Genomic DNA, 20,800 nt, shown 5'->3' on the forward strand with positions numbered 1-20,800 from the left:
GGGCATTGGATTTCATATCCACCAAAGTAAAGACAGAGAAAACAAAACAAAACCTTCTAACTAATGCCGTCTAAGCATTTAAAGCCAGGGTAACAATTTTATGCACCAAAATCACAGGCATGATACACTGGCCTGATGTAGCTGATCTGCTGGACAACTGCCAAGAACTGATTGACTCCCTAACGAGTAATAGGGTCAGCTGTTCTTCAGGGCATGGAATGGCTTACTGGACTCGCTGTACCAATGCATCGCCGAACAAATGCTCTGTGACCTCTTCTCAGCCCTGCACAGTCCATTAGAGGAGTTAGTTTGGCTGTGGCCGGACAGACCACAGCACTAATCTCATCGGGACCCTGTTGCGCCTTTTCTCTACTGTTCCTACGCTGCCGCGATCAAGGCGTGTACCTTCTTGTCCCTCTCTTCAGGGAATACTTAGAAGCCCACTGTGTTTCTTTTCCCTGTGTTTTTCAAGAGTCTGAGGACGGATGATGAATCAATTGGAAATCTGCCACATGTGATGCTGGCATGTTCTGTGAATGGGAAAAGGAAGGAGAGGGGGTGGCAGTCCACTGATGAGGTCTGTGCACAGAAGGCTGGGTGGCAGTGGGGTGACAGTGTGTCTAGGATGCGTGGCAGCCTAAGGCTGCCTTACCCTCCTGCAAAGCTCAGGCTCCTTACCTGCTGCTGGGTGACAGGTGGGCGCAGGCACCACCTTCCTTTATCCACCCGCAGTACGGGTCTCTGGAGGCGATGCAGGTTCTGCGGGAAGAGTGGGACCGTGAGCTACCGGCACTGCTCTCTAAGCACTGCGGACCTTCTCATGGTCAGTGAGGCCAGATACCTACTTTTTACACTTCCCGTGTCGTTCGCACCGGCCAAGGGGAAGCTTTATCACACAGGTGGAGAATGCAACATACAGAGAGCTGCTGGCTTTGTCCAGCTGCATGCCCATGATCCTCTTGTCCTCCACTCCGTCGTAACTGCACCTGGTGGCACAAGGCAGGATGGTGCCAGTCAGAGTCTCTCTGGAGTCTTCTCTCTTTCTCCTGATATGCCCTCCCCCGCCGCCTCCCAGCCCATGGGGTCTTAGTCTGGTCTCACTGAAGGTGAAGCAGATCCTTTAAGTTGTCCCCTTCCCCTTTGTGTGTATTTATATAAACACACACGTTACTGGCAACGAGAAAACAATGCTTTTTATGAATTAAAGTATTTTTTGCAAATAATATTAAAAGTCACCTAAACATGCTGTCCTCACATAGTCTCTGAATGAAAAGGATCATAATGACCAATAATTACTAAGAAAGTGCCAGAGATTCTACGTACTTTTCAGGGTTATAAACGCTCATCTCCTCCAGGAAAAGGCTGTCATTTAGGAAACCACTGTTTCCTACCCTGGCCAAGAACTTCAAGATGATTCCCTTCTCTGATCCCAGGAAAACCACAGTGTGATTCTGATACGGGCCTGCAGCGGTGTCCACTGCAATCTTGGTCAGGCGGTATCTAAAATGACAGGATCACGGTTTTTAGCTCTCTTGTCGGTCTGTCATTAAAGGATCCCCTTTTCCACTTCAAACAGTTGTGACATAGCTTTCTAGTAATAACCCCAAGAAAAATATATGCATGTAGATAATGTTCTCAAGCTGTTCTGGTCCTTTATTTCCACATGCGGCGCATTAGGATGGCTCCAAGGGGAGGACGGAGGTATGTGTGGAGGCCAAGTCACATAACAAATAGACAGGCATCGCCATCTGCAACCGCTCAGCAATGATCTCTTCCATGAGCAGCAAGGAAAGGCTGAGGTCTCCCAGGAAGAGGGGAAGAAATACTAACCAAACTCACTGAACATTTCATTTACCACCGCAAAGGCAAGCAACAGATATCAGTTTCCTGTACTCTGCCTCTGAAGTGCAAAGCCTTGTCAACAAAATGTTGGATTGGAAAGCTTTCCACGTGTACATAGTGGGGCTGAGAGCGCGCTGAGGGATGGGAAGGTGGTGTGCCGATGGCACTGTAAATAAAGACAAGGACGTGCAGGCAAAACAGGGTCCATCTGAAGCTGTAGGTGAAGGACATCAGGCCTTCGATAAGTCCTGTCAGATACCGTCTTTCGCGGGTATCTCTCAGCCATTGACCACTCGGTGGATACCTGTTTGTGCCAAGCACGTTGGCGGAAACCAGAAAACACGGGCCCTCCTACAAGTTTTACACCATAGTTTTCAGTTTATGGGCAAGAGCCGTTAGAGTCCTTTAACATCTTGCCCTAAAGTCATCGTTTAAAAAATGGTGGTAAAGACGAGTAACATTTTGTTTGTTGGCTACCGCCAACAGGATGGTACTTGGGAAATCCTGTGGAACGGTTTGGAAAAAAACTCTATAAAGAGATACAAGAAGGAGTATTTAACGCTAACACTAACTTCTGATCAGCTGTCCCTTCTCTTCTGGCCACCCCTTCAGATTACAAATGGTACAGTGTGACTTCCTCACTCTAGTGTCCTTGCGCAAGTGCTGTTCATCCCCGGTCTGTCTGACAGCTAACAAGCTGGGGACAGGACTTGGATGGGATCTGGATCATGTTTTGCAACCATATCCAACCACACACATATCCACATCCATCGACTGGCTCTCCTTCACTGCTTCTCTGCTTTTGCCCAGGAGGTTCTCACCCGGAAGGAGGTATCTTTGTTCCCTTTAATTGCTGGCACGGGTCCTCTTAGCCTGGAGATACCAGAACTCTTCCCACTGGGGATGTGGTGATGGGGGTTTGGTGGCAGACCCCCAGCCGGCCAGCATTTCCTAGCTGAAGCAACACCATGGATAACAGAAGATGTTTGTGGCATTTCAAATCATGATGTACTGGCAGGTTCTGTGAGCATGAGATGGAGGAAAGAATAGCCCGCTTAGGGTGTGATCTGCTTGACACCCACCTGACCATCGTCCTCAGGAACCACGGCCTGTTGATGACAGAAGGCACGGCCTCATCCATGAGGGGGTGGGTTTTGATGAAGTTCAGGGTATCATCGGGAAACTCATTGGAGGTTGTGTATTTTTCTAAGGATGATGAGCCAGCGCAGCAACCTGGCCTGGAAAGAAACAAAGGGAGGGAGCTTTTTTTTTAAATGCCTTATGGCAAATTCTTTGAACGGACTGCTTCCCTAAGCATCTGGCATGAGGGAGAGTATGCTGTAGGCTGAGAAGGGGAAGTTGAATGGTGCAGGATGCCACCAAACAAAATAGGCTTAGCTTCTCTCCTGGCTGCCTCATTCCACAGCAAAGTTGCAGCCAGGGCAGCCTGGCTTCCCCCCAGAAGCCCAGACCAACCTCCCAGACAGTGATGGAGCTTCAGTCAAGGGGGGAGGTGTGTGCTTTGCCCACATGGCAGGAGCTCCGCTGCCCGTCCTAAAACCCTGCTGGATGCCCTTGAGGCATATTTGCTCTACCAGAGGAGAGAAGGCAGCTGACTTCTGCACGACGTAGAAGACAGAGGTGCTCACAGAGCGGCCAGCCAGCGTAGAGCCCAGCAACACTCACTGTAACCGGCTCTCCTTACCTGGGGCTCTGAGAATGTGCAGGGTTTGTCTTTAGTGTTTTGATTGATTTGGGCAGGTATGAAAAACCAGTTACACTGAAGATTCTCTCCTGAAAGGTCATTTCTTTATTTCTGAACAGTGACAGCAGAAAGTCATCTCTACAAGCAGTACCGTGGTTTCAGGAGTCCAGGGACAGCCTAGTAAAGTCAGGTCAGGGAAACCCGACCCCAGTCCTGTCCACACCCTGTCTCTGCCTGCTGGTTCAGGAGAGTACACTGGACCCTGATAGCCCTGGCATGATCCAGCCTCATCTACGCACCGTTTTACGGCACTAACCCAGCCAGTCCTGTGAAAGCATCTTGATGTCGGCCAGAGGCACAAGGAGGCCCGTGGAAGGATGGGGAGAAACCCATTGTCACTGAAAATCACAGTTTGTGTCCTGGCGATAGCTGGCCGTCACCGTCTTCACACATCAAGGGGAGCACAGTCTGTGAGTATTCCCTGGAATCTCACTCCTGGAGCCTAGCTCCCCTTCCTGCCTATCTGCAAAGTAGCTAGAGTTCCCAGGCAGTGACTTTTCGGGGATCTCTCTGAGCCAGCCACAGTGTGCCTTTTGTACCCGGTCTGCTCTCCGTGAGTAGCAGTGAATTCACACGGCATATAATTCAGGTGATGAGGACCGATGAACCACAGAGGGCTTCCTGTGGTTGGGGGGGGTGGGGTGGGTAACATTACCTAAGTCAGTTCAGTTGAATGGACTGGCCTGCCCTGTGTGGGGGGACTGGTGGCTGGAGGAGAGTGTTGGAAACCAAAAAAAGGAAGATACTGGGCTTTTCTGCAGAAGCTCAAAAATTCAGTGGAGAAAGCTGGACACACACGTTTCTACAGACCTTAGATAGCCTGTGTTCTAATGGAAGTGTGCAGCACGTGCTCCATGGGGAGGGCAGGCATGGGGGCGGGGCAGAGTTTCATCCTGTCCCTCTGAGAGAGAACGAATTAGCTGACTCCATGCGAAGATTTCGCAGAGGTTACACAGGACCAAGAGGTCTCTGCATTGTCCTGGGACAGCAGGTTCCCCATGAAAGTGATTCTGGGGCTCTACATTTTGGTGGAGGGATGTGGAATGTGTCTGGATCCATAACAGACTAGAACCTGGTAGAGCAGAGCAAACACGATGGTCCACTGTACCCACTGGTCTCTACCTGCCCTTGCCCCGGAGTCCTGGATGCAGCTCTGATCCAGCCTGGTTACAGAATCCAGGGATCACCATGTATATTTTACATTTGATAAGGGTGTGAGGACATGGGTCTCTGTATAAGGATGGGGAAGCAGGGTGGAGTGGTGGAAGTAACCTACTCCACTTGCACAAGACACATTCTGCCTCTCTGGGACTCCCGTTTCCTAACCATACACCAGCAGGGCTGGACGGGATGGATTACACTGGATAAGCCACTGGGATAGAGGTTAAGTAGAAGACTTAAGCCTTGTTGTTTTGAATACAGCTAGAGGTAATGCTGAGTTTAGGTTAAGGGGATGAAGGCAAATGGCCTTCTAGATCTTTCTGTTGTTCTAGCATTTATATCTTGGGCCCCATGGAAGGTACTGGTATGCGGTTCTCTAAGACATTCATTGTCAGAGGACCAAGGTGCCCATTTTTCGCTGTTTGGAATCTCCACAGAAATATTTACACATACCTGGGCTTGGGTACTCGTTCATCAGGAACTGGTGTCCAAGTGGAATCTGGAGACTTCTGCTCTTTGAACCTCCCCGTGAAAACATTGGCAATGTCGAGCATGTCGTAGGCACACACTGCAGACCCCGGGATGCTGTAACAGAAGCATTTCATGCTGCGTTACTCTCACAACTGTTAGGCATGCAGCTTGGAAAACAGACTCCAAAGCACTTCTCCTGTTACGGGCATTGGAAATTTCAAGTCTGCATCCCAATACTGTAAGGAACGCTGGTATACACAGGGAACGTTTCCCTGAATCATGTTTGCATGGGTGGCTTTAAAGAAAAGACTGCTTACCGGCAAACTCATAGGAAAAAAACCTCTTCCTTTGGTTATTAACTTTGGAACTGCATTTGTTCATAACTGGTAGTTCAGAAATTCCCTGAATTTTCACTCACTAATCTTAAAGTCTTTGGAAAACATTTTACATCTCTAATATTGGGGTACATTTGAAGTAAAAGTGTCTCCATTGTCCACTCATTGCTTTTTTGTGTTCGGTTTATTCCAGCCAGAGACCCCAGGAGGGGGAATGTATGTGTGGGGAAAGCACGCTTATTTTCTGTTTGCCCACTGCCCATTTCAAGTTTTACTTCCTGTTTATTTGCATCAGACAAAGCAGCTTAAGCCTCTAAAGCACCAACGTTTTGCAAATAAAGTGCCCTATTACGTGCTAAATAATAATAATGGTGGTAATTTCTACCTGTAATTACATCCTTTTCTGGTACTCATGGAAGGACTGGGGGGTTTTTAATCAGCAGGGAGAAGGCATGAATTATTCATTCATTTGAACCCCTGTTTGTCTCTAACTATGGTCATTCCTTGATTTTGATCAAATAAATGGCTGGCACCAGCTGGCCGAGAGCGTTCACCGGACTTTGAGGTAGTGACCAAGGCATGGGCGGGAGTACCCGGGCCAAAGACACAGGTGCTGTGCACGGTGATTGCGCTGTCCAGGATAGAGAGACCGGTTTAGTCTTGACTTTGCAAATATTGAAAGGATATGGAAATTACTTCCTAAGTGATTAGGGGAATTTTCTGCCATCTTTAATTTCATAACACAGTTATTGAGGTATTACTAATAAAGCAAGAATTAGGGAGAGGATTAGAAAGCTTGTTTAAAACGAAGTGGCAGGATGAATTTTCAAACATGTGGACTATATATACATTGTGTACAGACTTGGATAGATAAGACAGCTATCCCTTTGGTTTTGGAATCTTAGAACCCTAGCATTACTTACTTAATTTTGTGAAAGTCTTTTCACATCTCCCTTTTCTAACAGTAACAGGGATACATAATGTAAATATTATGGTGAATAGGATAGCTACTGAAGAATTTTCTGAGGCATCTCATAATAACTAAAGTTACCCTAGAGTTCCATAATCTTGCCACGGTTAGAATCACTTGTGAAATCCTTTCGTCTTCCTTCCTTTACTCCTCCCACCTTCTGTTCATCTTTCCTTCATTCATCCTTTCTTCCCACCTCTGTTCCTTTAGCGTGTATTTACGGAATCCCTAATCTCCAGCAGCAAATGCTCAATAAAGGACAGCAGCTCTCAGCTAAGACGCGTGGTGGGACTGGCAGACCTGGCAGAGGAGGCACGAATGGGCATAGCACATCTAAGAACTACCTTTTAGCTCCAGCCCGTAAGCCTCTGCAGCTGGAACAGGAGAAGAGCCTGACCTTGGCGGGACCGTTATGCTCACCAGGGAACTTGGGTTTTGTCCGCAGGGCAGAGAGGAGCACCTCAAGGGCTTGAAACAGCCCTTCCCGACCAAGTTTGCGAGTGTGGAGGATGGGGTGGAAAGGGACGAAACCAGAGCAAGTAAAACCAGGGGCAGACTCTATAGATGAAAATGGATATGTGCATTGTTACCATTTTCTCATTTTACTAAACAAGTACGGTTTCTGAGACTGCATAAGCATGTACTAAGTGGGGGCTTCCTAGGGGACTTCTAAGAAAATACTTTAAGCAGAGTATCTGTAACGGACAAGAGTCTACTACTGTTTTGTAATTACACGGGAACTCCCCCTCAACCCCCCACCCAGCCCCATCAAACTAGAAACGTGCTCCGAAATTCCTCTAGCCCCTGCATTCCCATGTACCAAGACAGGTTCTTTTTAAACAATCCTAGATACTTGGGTTCCAAAGTATGAACAGTCACGGCCTGGATTTTGTATCTTTTCTATGCTCAAGCCTAAAAATCCCTGCAGATGGTTAAGCTCACTCGGATGGAACTGAACGCTTCTCGCTGCGGTACGGACTCATATTGTCATATTGTCGCGTGTCTTCCGTGGAGAGCTCTTGACTCTCGCCCTCCAGCTAACTGAGGAACGTTAGTGCGTCCTTCGGTGTGTTCTGCTTCAGACTCTCCCTGGTTCATAAGCATTTCTGTGTGCTGTCTCCAGTCTCCTCACGCAGGTGCCTGTCATATGGACACCCCTCAGCTTCTTAAAAGTCTTCATCAAAAGGATGATTAGGACCGCAGCAGTGTTCATCCGGAAGAGGGGAATACAGAACATCCCAGGTTCTCCACAGAAATGAGAAAGATATTCCATGTTTTTAGATTTTATGACCATGTCCGGTCATACGACAGTGCTAGGACTCTAAGGTTTAAGGTCTGGTAGAGCTCAGTACCAGGGAATCTCTGCCTGCCTTCCTCCTATTTTTTAATCTCTGCACAGTTCTGCTCCAGGAAGAATTTTTAGTTCGTCAGTAGATTACTCAAAGCCTTAGCCTAAGTAAACATGATCATAGGAATGAACAGGCTGCCAGTATTTCTAGGTTCATTGTTGGATGACTTGTATGTCCTCCCTCAAGCCTCCGGAGTCAATGGCGGTTGGGGTCCAGGTTCCTTGAACAGGGTAATAAGCAGGGCCCCTTAGGTAGGGTGCACGATGGACTTGTTGGAATCTCACATGTCACTCTGTAGCCTTTAAATACATTTTCAGTGGTTTCGCTTCCAAAGTTTTCAATCCAGTCATAGAAGTATTTAAAGTCACACAGAACGTTAGATGACCTTGAGGAGGAAGGAGGAACGCTCTTGAGTTCCAAGGGTGCCTCTTTCATCTCCTGACTACTTGGACCAGGTGACAGAATTGAGGTTAGTTTCCTCAGGTGTAAAAAGAGGGCAACAGTATTCAGTTTCTGGTATGACTGGAGAGATTCAGAAATAACATATGAGGCATGTTTCCATGCCAGACATAGAAATAGGAGATACTGTTATAATTTATCTAATTACTTCCCGTAGAATCCTAATCTAATAATGCTTGTAACTGACTGTTAATTTGTTGATGAAAACTGAGTGTTACGTGCTTTTAACCACAAACAGCGGGCAGCACATTTGGTGTCAGTTGTGAGACTTGTGCACTGGGAGAGAAACCCCCAGGGAAGAGGAAGCTGGGAAGGACCGGCGAGGCGAGCACCGCCAGGGCACGGTTACCTGTTATAAGGTGTGGAGAAGGTTGCCAGCACGACATCGCGCCCATTGATATGAATCACGTCCGTGACCGCCTGAAGTATGTTAAAATAAAAATGAGAGTCTCCGGGAACCGAGCAGTTGAGGCGAGCCTTCAGGAAAGATGTCCACTGTTTCTCCAGGACTCTCTGAGACCCTCCCATGTCATTCTTACACACCTGAGCCACTCTCGGGAAGACTACCTGCAGAGGAAACACACCGGGGACAATCAGATGCGCGCAGCGTGGGGAGATCGTGGTGGAATTTGCCTTTCTTCGAAAACAGAAACACAACAAGATGCTTAATTTAGTCCTGTGTTTCTAAAATTAGTAGCCAAAAAAAAAAAAAAAAAAAAAAGGGCGCGGGTGGGGAGACTCATTGGAACAGCATGTTTTGAAAGATAAGGCTGTGGCATTTAATACAGAGCCACAAATCCTTCAGGGAATCAGCTCCCAGCCAGATAAACTCATTTCCATACAGACTGCTTAGCTTTTTATTTCCTCAAACAAAAGCATACTTTGGAGGCGTCATCTCTGCCATCCTCACTGGCTGCCTCGGGGCCCTCTCCGGCTCCCTGTTCCTCTAACCCTGCCAGCCGCTGGGCACTGACTTTGTGCCCTCCAGCTTCCGGACCGCAACCCACCCTGTGGTAGAGGTAACTGGAGTGGACATTCAGTAAGCGTTCTGCTGTTTTTTGCAATAAAGACAATCAACACTCTCAGTTTGCTTAAAGGTGCTGGATATTTACTCTCCTCCTGTGGAACAGCTCCGTTAAAAAGAAAAAAAAAAAAAAAAGAACAGAAAATGATGAGTACACCGGAAAACCACCTCTCCAGACGCTTGAGACTCAGTGTGAAGTCAACCAAACAAACATCAGTTGGTTGCATTTTCAGTAGAGGCGGTTCAGAGGTTCCCTGTGATCTGGGACTGTGCTGAAAAAGGCCCCAGGGCCCGGAGGCAGAACTGTGTTCATTGCCACCAGTCTCTGGTGAGTCTTGTCAAAATGATGACCTTGAGCTTAGATTTCTGGTTCTTCTTTCAAGGTCATTCGTAACAACATTGGGGCGAGTGAGACTTCAACCCTCCTTACCTTTCCCATGGTGTTGTACTCCACAGCTATTTCCCTGAAGAAGAAGTAGATGTAGTCTCCATAATCCACTGCTTGGACAAAGTATGGCTCTATGGGCAAATGGCATTTTAATTGGGGACATGTCACACAGAGTTAAAAGAACTTCAAATCAGTTGCAACCAGAGACATGGCATTAATTAAAAGTGTAGGGCCATTAGCCGTGGGGTTAACGTGAACCATTTCTAATGACCACATATGCAAGTGCTAGTGATTCCAGGAGGCACTCAAGCCTACCAATTCTATCTTTCAGAAGGGGTTGCAATGAACAATGAAGAATAAATGAATTTTCATATGTCTCTAATTTTATTTTACAGAGTGGAATGCCTGCATCGCAGAAGGGATTTTGTACACGTCTCCTTGTGAACCCTGACTCATAAAGGGTCATGAATAGCTTTTTTCCTGCTCCCCACCACCTCCAGTCCCTTGTTCCCTTCCATGAATGAAATGTTCAGTTCTTTTCACCTTAGACTCTGAAATGAGAGCTCGAGGCAGGAAAGATGAATGTACTATATTCTGTTGTAGTGACATTGGTCGTTGTGTTAATACTCCCGAAACTCACGGTAAGTGAAAGAGGGAGGTAAAGAAATCAGTTGGGGCAAAAGATGGCATTTCCACCTTCCTGTCTGTCAGAAGCCATTACTAAAATGAAACTACAGTCTGGTCTGTCCAGGCTCTAAATCTCCCTCAAGCTACCTATCTCCATCCCCCCACCCCCACCCCCCGCTTCTCTTAATTATTTGTTCACCTTTCAACCATTTGGAATCATGTTTGACGGTCCGTAGGGTTGGGCTGTCTCCAAGACTCCGGTAAATGACTGCGTCGATGGCAAGGAAGTCAGTCACTGTGGCTGAGTATAGTTTTCCATCTTAGAAGAAACAGAAAAGAGGTGAGCAGGGTGGGAACAAGGCAGTGGGTGTGGGGGGAATAATAGAGACATCCCCCGGACGGCTTTCCTACATCAGGCAAATGAATAGGACAACTGGGAAAAATCCAAGAGTCGCTGGGAAAATACTTGGCCCGCATTCCTAACCATTTTAAATTAGGATCTTGAGAGATGAAACATTTTTCATTTTTAAATTGCATGGCAATTTCTGAGCAGCAGCAGCTCAGGGAACAGGGCAAATGAAAAATGTTGTTTGCTTCACTTGATGAGATGGACCTTGGCTGGAATCTCAAGGCCGAGGGCCCCTGGACGCTGTTGTTGCCACCACGCCGCGGCCCGCTGGATTAGGTGGGAGCCCGGGGAAAGACAGAAACTGACAGTATCACCAGAAATGTGAAGTATGAGAAGTGATGGGAGTCCTTAGCCTGAGCAGGTGCGGTGAGTCAGAGAGAGGGGTTTCAGAAGCAAAAAGAAGTGGCTGAATTGGGACTTTGATCGTGAGACTCGCTGCTTCTCTTTACTTCAGTCTCGAGAGTCACGGAGCCCTGCCCATGGAGCTTCAAGAAGAGATACTTACATCAGTGTTTCAAAGTCCTCAATCGAAAACATTCTGACACTGAAGATACCAAAGCAAGGAAAAAAGGGGAAGGGATGCCCCAGTTCAGCCTGGCCTTTGTTTGAGAACTCATGGCTTTTGGGAGATGGGCTTTAAAGGTCTATCCAAGGCAGAAGAGCATGAGGAAAGTTGAAGATTAATCCCTAATGCTTTTGGTTCTCTTCCTGGATTCATAAACATGCTGCATACAAATAATCCAGTAGGATCTTGTGGAATAGTAAAATCTACGCAGGTTGTGAGACAGAAACAGTAATTACGTTCAAAATAAAAAAGTCCTTCCGTGGTTCATTTTTAGTGGATGCCTTCATCGGCTTTGTGTCCACGTGGCTTACATACACGGCGGCACCGTTTCAGCTCTCCCGCTGGCGGGATAAGCATCATGTTTTTTTAGAAAAGTTTATCCCAACGGATCTCAGCAAAGTTCTCCATGTCTCCCTTTGGTCTAAAAATAACTGAAATTTGCTGAGGTTGGAGGTAGAGCCGTCTTGAACATCTGCATCGTTAACAGCTGTCTATCAATAACGTGCTGACTGGTTAGATCGGACCCGCAGAGGGCAAACCTAGCTATTGATAAGCACACGTCTACAAAAATCACAGCTTTTCTTCAAGAATCGATCAGAGCCCCAGGTCGTGCGGGTATGCCGGGTAGTGGGGGCCAGCGTGTGTGCGGCCACGTGTGTGTGTTTATGTGTGTATTTTCCGTCCGCTTTCCGTTATGCTTTCCGTTTTGCATTCAGCATTGGCTGTGTCACCAGAACTTTTACTTGTAACACAGAGCACTGTTCTGCCCCTCTTGCTAAGATGACAACCATTTTCCTTGCAACAAGGATCTTCTATTAATAAGGGCTGGGCTTTCATGAGATTTCCAGCAGTCCAGTGAAGAGCCCCCCAGGTACGCTTGTCGGGGGAGTAGGAGTATTGGGAGTGTTGCCTGTTGCTCACGGGGCTTGCTCCATGGAGTCCTGGAAGGTTCCTGGAAGGCTGGTGACCTCAGCCACTCCTCGGATGCTCCCACCCCCTTCGGTTGACAGTTAACTCCTACATGGCAGCCCACATCCTCCAGGGGCCCAGCAGGTTCAAGTGTCAGGGAGGGGCTGTAGCAGAAGTTACGCACTTGGGTACTCTCTGCTCTGGCTTTGCTCCTGCCCACGCTGACTGACGGGTTTACAAGACTCTTCTACAGTGTCACGCGTCCTCCTGATACTGCACGCTACTAGTGGGGAAAAAGCCTGAGGAGCCCTTCTTGGCACAAGCCATTTCCCCACCCTGGGCCTGCAGCCTGAGGCTCACAAGCGCATGGCACTGAGGATGAGGTTCAGGGAGCTGAGCTTGTTTCATAATGGAAGCCCTAAAGTTTCCCATCGAGCTGGGATGTGCCAGTTTTGAGCTGTTGTGATGGAAATTACAGCTAACTGCTTTATTACATGCTATAACCACCACTATTATACCAACACTTCTCCCCGCACCCACCTTCGTGCAGCTGGCAATGAATTCCTAAATAAATTCCTAATTAAAACACACACGTGCACACACACACACGCTCATATGCATGAGAATCCCAATCTGAAGATAATGGCTTAGTTGCTGTTGCTTTCTACCCTTGGCAGGGGAGACAAGGGGAGAGGATGAGGAATATGCACCCCTCCCCATTATCTTTCCATCGGAGAGAAGCACACACCCTAATCAGGTCAGTGGTATTTGAGGTGTCTGCTGGAAACTTGCGGGCTTATGGAGTCCCTGCTTGGACATCTTCCTGCAGCTTTACCTTGCCTCCTCCCTTTCCCCTTCTATGTGTGGACAAGAACCCACATTCTGTGAGAACAGTCCCTCCCTCTCCAAGGAAGAACTGAAAGAGCAGAGACATGAAAAGGCCCTGTGTCCCAGATCACGGCACTGAGCCACTGAATCATACCAGCCCCGAAGTCTATCCCACCTTGAATAATCAATCTGCATTGGCCGTTCAAGGGGGGATCTTTGATTATTTGAACCCAAACATGCCCTACACAATGTGTCACACACTGAGTGTGAAGCCGTGATCCTTTTCTGAGGCACACAGGCATGGGGTGGTGGACACTCCTTGTAGAAGCAGAAGTACAATTTCCATGCGAATTTCAAATGGAAAAGGCGCTGTTAATTACAGTATTCCCCAGAGAATCAGAGGACCGCCATGACTGCACGAATCCTCCAGGGGACCTGCAGAGACAGGCATGTGAGAGCAGATGCAACAAGAGGAAATCACGTCGTTTACCTGCAAACAGTGCGACGTTGGCATGTTTGGCATCATATGGGCATCTGGCCATTCCACTGAATTCATCTCCAGAAGGTTCCAGAGTATCCATCTAAACGAAATAATGGGACTTCATTAGGAACAGTAATAACCAACAGTAGTCAGAGCAACAAATACCTATAAGTCACTTAATATTCAAACTCATTCGTACACATAGTGCAAAGGATCCTCAAATCCCCTGAGATAAGTCTGTTGGTTTCAGGTGTGGAAACAGCTTCAGAGAGATGAAGTCACTTGTCTGAGGTTCAGCAGCTAGGAGAGAGCCTGAGACTCAGTCATGTTTCCTCGACTCTTAACTGTTAGAGTCAATAGCTTCCCATATCCTTTAGGAACGGCCTAGAAATAAACGTCTTTTCCTTGGAAAAGGAATTTTTAAGGCAACCACTGGGGGGAAAAAAAAAAAACAAAAAACTTCCTCCTTTCCTCCCCCACTGCCTCTGAATTAAATGTTGAGTCATAAACTCTAGAGAATGATCTCAGTCTTTGGTTTTGTTTTGCCTGAGGAGCCCTGCCTTTGTGGGTTAAATCCCAGTAGAAGTACTGGAATTCTTCCTCTGGCTAGCTGGCAGAAGAGGATGGCGTCAGGAGAGGCACAGAAACATTGATGCAAGTGGAGCTCTGGTTGGCTCTTTGCACCAACTTCAGAAACCTGTCCCACCCTCCAGTCGTATAGATGAGAAGGAAAGGTCCAGAAGATGAGGGGCTCACACAAGTCAGCGGCAGTCAGGAGTGGGGCTGCCGTTTGACACCCACATGTGTGCTCACCCCAGGCCTTGTCCCTGCACGCAGAGGGTTCTGACGGGTCTGTTGCTGAGTTTTGTTTGGCCATCTTAGTATGGAAAGAAAGAAGTAGGGAAGGGGAGGGAGAGAGAGAAAGAGGAGAAAAGGAATGAAAAAAGAAAAACTGAGCTCTATTTTAAAACGAGATTGTAAATGAAACCCGATTTCTTATTTTTGAGCAAGTGGAAAAGTCACCTCAAGCCTTTCTTACCCAAGTGGCAGCAACCAGCTATAAGAGAAGTAACGCCCCCCCTGCCGTTTTCTTCCAACAGGCACCTAGACCTCAGCACCAAGGTCTCTTTGCTCACAGAATGTGAGCACGCCCTGCTTGTCTTGCTTCTGCAAGTTACCCACCTAGCTTCCTAGGGTTTGCGGGTATGCTAAAGCCTCACCGAATTCTATTTCCCTTTCCTCCACGGCACACGGAACTCCATTTCCCACCCTCCCTTGTGGTTAGGTGTGCTCACAGAATGAGCTCTGGCCCATAGAATGTAGGCGGGGGGAGGCTGTGTGCCCCCTCTAGGTCTTGCCTCTGAAAACCTTCCAGTGTCCTCTACTCCGGGTCTCTGTATTCTGCCCTGCTAGATACAAAGGATCCAGTCCAGAATCCCAAGATCCTAGGAGATGGCCGAGGTAGGAGCAGGATGAAGTTTAGCCTTCCGCATAACCTAGTGGAGCAGAGCCTCCGTCACTGACCTGAGCAGGAGAGAAAAGTTTTCCGGGCCAGCCCCTGGCCTCCGTCAGAGGTCGGTGCACCTTGGCCAGTGATTCGGTGGTCTCTGCCTCCTGCCCTGTGGTCTTTCTCCTGACACCGTGGGATCTCCCTAGCATTTATAGCTCAGTACCAGAGTCCGCACAGTTACCTCCTCCACGTCGTTCTTGTTTTTATAACCCTCTGTGGCTCAGTCTTTTTTCTGTAGTGGGAGGTATCTTGTTTACCTCTGGCGGTTGCCTGCTTTGACTACGGGGCCACAGATACAGAGCTGGGAGAAGAGAAGCCTGAGACAGTGCAATTGCCCAGGGACGACCCGCTGAAAGGCACTGAGTCAGGGACCCTTAAATCACAGTATACGGACTCGTCGTGCGGGAGGAGCGAGGTGCTTCCTGAGCAGCTGGGAGTGGTGTCCAGTTGTGTTTTTTGCCCTCAAGCCCCAGGAAACTGTTTCAGGGAGACAGCAGAGGTTCTGTCTTCTCAACTGCTCAGAGATAGCTCCTATTAAAGCCCGTCCTGTCTGCTCAAACTTGTTCACAATCCCAAAAGCAGTTGTAGTAAAAACACATATATTTAGGGGAAAGATGTTCAGGTGAGATAACCTTTAAATGTACTCTTCTCCCCTCAGCGCAGTTAGGAAAGGTTAGGTTTTTAAAAATTTTTCTAATTTTTTTTATCCCAAAAATAGCATCGTGTTGAACTGTGACAGACTTTGTGGTCTGTGGGTCTGGCAAGCATCCAGAAGTAATGCTTAGTCCACAGTGATGCACTGGAAATGCCTTTTCCCCCACCCATGCGTGCTGTAAAACTGGCAATGGGGAGACCGTAGACAAGGGGGGATTTATGTTATTAAGTGTGCCTACTTCTAAAAAAAAAGGGAGTCATAGCTATAGCAAGTCAAAGGCAAGAAGCAGTGAAGTATTAATGTTTCGGTTTATGAGTCTGGAAAGGTCCAGAGACAAAACAATGCCATGGTGAAATCCTCTTTCCATGAAGTTAGAACTAATCCTTGTGGTAGTCTCCAAATCTTAGACTTAACAGCAGCCCCTGGAAATTAAATCACCATAGGGTACAGGTAATTATACTAAGAACCAGCCTGACTTCCTGCACAAGTTGAAGAGGTTTAGAGAGCGGGAGGGGAAAGACATGGAGTATAGTTTTGGGTTTATAGTGGGTGGCCTGCAGAGTGCTTCCCCAGGTAATCTTATTTGGGGCCTGTAATCTTTCTGATACATTCGGCTTACTTCTGTTTTAAAACTGTACAAACTGGGGCATAGTGCAGAGGTGGCTACCAAAAATTTGTCACCGTCCTGCTTCAAGTTAGTATAATCCATTGGATGCCTCTGTGCTAAGAGACTTGGGTTTGGGTTTTTGGCGGGGGTGGGGGGGAAAGATGGGCCATTGTTTTTGCTTTGAACCCGTAGTCCTGATCTGTTCATAAAAGGTGCTTAAGACAGTCTGTCCGGTCTTCCTGCAGCCAAGTACATTCTTGTCTTCTACCGTCAACAAAGCCTGCTGTGCCCTGAGTCTGAAAACACACTTCTCTGAGCACTGCCAAGGCAGACAGGACTGTGCGGGGAAGAGCGTCCCATGTGTGGTTTCTGAGAGGCCCAGGCTTCCGAGCAGGTCCCAGCAGGTGTGGCTAGAACAAGGGAGAGGTGACGGTCTCGCCACAGGTGAGGCGTCCCGGGGAACAGAACGTGTGTGGCGAGAATGAGCGAGACCACTCCTGGTCTGTGTGTCACAGTGCCAAGAAAACCTGTCATTTGTCATAAAAGACAGCTTTCCAGCTAGGGAATTGGGTGGGAATTGTGAAGAGCATTAATCTTAATGAGTCCTAAACAATGACAAACGGGGCTGGAATATTAAGTGGGAGAATGAGAGTCAGAATGTCAGCTGTCACTGGCCAGAGGGAACGTTTGCACTCACTGCCTGCTGCAGGCTGAACGGGTCCTATTGTCATTAGAAAGTTTGCTGTTTTAGGACAGTGTTTTTTACATTAATTTAGATTTTTCAGAATTATCACTTACCTTACCTTGCCACTGAATATTTTTAGTGGGTCCCCTACGTTTTGTGCCTGGGGTGAATGCCTCCCTTGCCTCACCCTAATCGCTCCCCTGCAGGTGCCCATTTCTAAGTGTCAGATGGAAGTCGAGCGCGAGGTTAATAAGGCAGAGCCTCCCTCTGATGTCTGTGTGAAGGCTGAGGGTCTTTTTTCCCCCCTAATTTTAAAAAATGATTGTATTTATTTATTTGACACAGAGAGAGAGATCACAAGCAGGCAGAGAGGCAGGCAGAGAGAGAGGAGGAAGCAGGCTCCCCGCTGAGCAGAGAGCCGGATACGGGGCTCAGTCCCAGGACCCTGAGACCATGACTTGAGCCGAAGGCAGAGGATTTAACCCACTGAGCCACCCAGGCGCCTGCCCAGGCTGAGGGTCTTTTAAAACTGTCCCACGAAACGTTGCTTTGGATATCAGCCCATCATTTCTCTTTGCATTCTTTACACCCTGGGGCTTCACTTTACGCCGGTGATACCCAAATGTGTATTTCTCTCCACGTCTCTCCCTAAATCAAGGCTTACCCATCCATCTTCTTGTTAGCTCTGCCCGTTCACATCTCCCAGGCAGTGCTGTCCACAGGGCTGAGTGTCTTGACTGAGCGGGAACCCAAGCCCCACCTTCTGACAACCTGCTCCCAGCCCCAGTGCTCTTTTGCTCTTCCTCATGGTCCCAGTGTGGGCAGCTCCATCCATCCACTTCCCCAGGAGCAAGCACAGCAGTCATTCTTACCCCCTCTCTCTCCTTATCCTGGACTGCTTATCCGTTATGACGTCCTACTGGTTTTTGTCCCTTGAGTAGTTCGCGAATCTGTTCTTCTCCCTTCGTCCCTAGGGGGCACCTACCTCCCCAGTCTCTGCTGGTACTACGTGTCCCTTCAGAGTCCAGCACTTAGACCCACAGGAAGTTTCTCAAGCTCAACAGACTGTTTCTTACTCAGTGCTTTTATTCCTGCCGTCCCCCTGCCTGGAATGTCCTCCTCTCTTCCTTTGGCCAAGGTCTACTTTAAAACAAAGGTTAGGCGCCTCAGTCCCTGTTACCCCACACAAATGAACAGAGCACGTGTTGGGAGGCACTGGGTCAGGCTCTGGACGGTCGTGGAGTTTGAGGGTGTCTCCCGGGCTGGGTGCGTTCATGTTCCCTATGTGAGAACTGCTGCAGGGAGCATCTCCAGAGTGGGGTCATCTGCCCCCTTCTGGAAGCCTTCTCTGATTCTCCACCTCAGGCTAAGGTGAGCCCCTTTCCGTTGTTCTTCCATAATGCTCTGCCCCTCATGGAATTATAGTTTTCTTCTCCCTGTGTGGCTTCCCTAAGGATGGAGGCCCCCTCTTTGTCCTTACAGCCTCAGTGCCTGGCCACACGAGGAACACAGTAGTACGTGTGTGCGGGAAGAAGGGCTGCGGCGGGAAGGACGGGCAAGGGGAGCGAACAGAGGTGGGGCTGCTTCAGCAGCGCCTCTGTCCGCCGCTCAGAACTAACTTGATCTGTTAATGCTCCGAGACTTAATTTTGCTTTCCCTTGCATAAAGGCCACAGTGGCGAGTACTAAATGGAATTAAACTTCTGCATTCTTAGAAGTCTCTCCTAGAAGAAAGCCCACAGTTTGCACTGGTGTGTGTTTTTGTGCTCAGAGAGGATGGTGAGGTGGGAGGGAGAAGGTGGGAGGGAGAGAGAGGAAGGCCACATGGTGTACATGCAAAAGTCTGTTGGCACTCGGAACAATGAAGAATAGGGTCTTAGAGAAACGAACTTTGCTGGGAAGGCTCCTTAAAGATGTGTCAGTCAGTCCTGCACAAACAGGAAGCTTAGGGGCCTGCTCAGAATCACTCATGTGGAGCAGTACATTAAGTCCAGTGGGTGAGAGGAACCCAGATGGTGTTGAATTACCCCTCTTAGGTCGCTGCAGGTAGACTCACAGTAAATCGCGGAATACCTCCGGCCCGTGTGGTTCCAGCAGACAAAACCGCACTTACCTTATAGTTTCTGCAGGAAGGGTTGAAGGCATTCGTTCCACAGACAAACAAAGTATCGTCGTTTTTCTTTAGAAGAACTTTAATAAAGTTGTGACACTCATCCTGAAAAATAATTCAAACTCTTTTGTATTCAGTCTGCCAATAGAGAAATCCATCCTTCCCCGTCTCCCACCATCTGCTGACGGTAAGGTTAAAGAGTTCCCCTGTTAAGAATTCGAGCGCCTCCTGATGTTTAACCAAAAAATGACGTGGACAACAACGCCTTTTTTTTTTTTTTTTTTTTTAACAGTAACTAAAAGTACAGGGTAGAGAGAACGAGCGTACAAGTGCCAACCTCCCACTGTATTAATTTTAACGCCAGATGTCCCAAGGTCCCTTGCTGGGCAAGGCTCCTGGCTGAAATGTGTTTTTATGCTGTTCTGGGACTCAAGGTACAAACCACTGTCTGTCTGCGCAGCTCTGTTCTGAGCTTTTCCTCACCCTCCCCAAGGACTCAGGTCTGTGCGGCCGGCTACTGGCGAGTACGCTCAGGAGAGCTGGGGCAGCGGGCTTGATGTCCATAATCCCTTGTGCCCCTAAGTAGTTCATGATGCAGCCCTAGCAGCTGTCGTAATATTTCATCACATTAAAAGCAAACTGTTTTTGCAAATTAAAGCCTTCAATAAGTAGATGGAAAAAGCAATTACTGGGGGAAAAGGGACTAGCACGATCCATTCCACATCACGGTCTACGGCCGGAGATAACCGTCAAAAACTTAACCCAAAGTGGCAGCTGCAGGAGGAATGAAAATTGCCTACCTTATGTTTTCCCTTCATTCTGCATGTGTCTACATCAGCCTGTCTAGATTTCCATGTCAGTTTCTGCGGGGATCAAGAAAGAAATCAATTAGAGCCTAGAGGTTCTTGCATTTGATTTTAGAAGTAAGAGTTCCCTTGGGGAGATGGTGGCTGAACATATATTTATTGAAAGCTTTCCGCACCCTTTCTCCATGATTAATTCACCATAACAACAAAAGATCGGAGATGGGAACCGTTCATTTAATTTTAACTCCTATCTATTCATTAAACTACAGAATGAGCTTCTTCTCCTTGAGATAAAGATGAAGGAGAAAAGGAAAAAAGAACAAACAACGGCATGGAAATTTCTCATAAAATATCCAAATCAACTTGCTAAACGATGCTCATTTTGATGAACTACATGTCCTTGCCCTTTCCTTTCAGTTGATAAATCAGTTTTCATAAAGCACGCTTTTTCCCTTAAAATATGGAAGTCATTTACTTAAACATAAAGGGGACATTCACTTTCGGTGGACAAAGGTTTAATTCAGGTTCCACTCCACGTAAATTCATGGACTGAAGGGATCGTCTACTTCTGTGGCAGATTTTATTAACTAAAATTCCTCCATGTGGAGTTACAGGGGAAGCTTAAGTTATATTTTATGTCTTTCTGAAGTGGTTAATGATTAGATTCCTGAGCCACAACAGGCAAATCAAACTTAATACTGCAAGACGTGGAAACATAACATTGAAACATTTGTGGGGCAAAATTTTACATATGAAAACTGTTATTTTCCTGGACAAACATGGTATTATTTTTTTAAAGGAATTTGTAAGTGACCTAAAACTCCAGAGGACACAGGCACACATAT

At 47.6% G+C, this 20,800-nt stretch overlaps 1 protein-coding gene across 3 annotated transcripts in view; it reads right to left on the reverse strand.

Moving 5' to 3' along the window:
• The window catches only part of SEMA6A (semaphorin 6A), a 125,002-nt gene that overhangs the window by 31,924 nt on the left and 72,278 nt on the right, over positions 1 to 20,800 (reverse strand). For all 3 annotated transcript variants that reach the window (XM_032842255.1, XM_032842253.1, XM_032842254.1), the window contains exons 5-15: positions 19,950 to 20,012; positions 19,153 to 19,254; positions 13,593 to 13,683; positions 10,591 to 10,710; positions 9,807 to 9,895; positions 8,702 to 8,919; positions 5,222 to 5,353; positions 2,925 to 3,080; positions 1,324 to 1,500; positions 846 to 986; positions 679 to 759 (exon numbers count right to left, since the gene is read on the reverse strand). In XM_032842255.1, the coding sequence (XP_032698146.1) occupies positions 679 to 759; positions 846 to 986; positions 1,324 to 1,500; positions 2,925 to 3,080; positions 5,222 to 5,353; positions 8,702 to 8,919; positions 9,807 to 9,895; positions 10,591 to 10,710; positions 13,593 to 13,683; positions 19,153 to 19,254; positions 19,950 to 20,012 (1,370 nt within the window). The remainder of the gene's footprint in view (positions 1 to 678; positions 760 to 845; positions 987 to 1,323; positions 1,501 to 2,924; positions 3,081 to 5,221; positions 5,354 to 8,701; positions 8,920 to 9,806; positions 9,896 to 10,590; positions 10,711 to 13,592; positions 13,684 to 19,152; positions 19,255 to 19,949; positions 20,013 to 20,800) is intronic.

Source organism: Lontra canadensis, unplaced genomic scaffold (genome assembly GCF_010015895.1).
Source record: "Lontra canadensis isolate GAN:19392208 unplaced genomic scaffold, GSC_riverotter_1.0 scaffold126, whole genome shotgun sequence".
In the NCBI taxonomy this organism is placed as follows: domain Eukaryota; kingdom Metazoa; phylum Chordata; class Mammalia; order Carnivora; family Mustelidae; genus Lontra; species Lontra canadensis.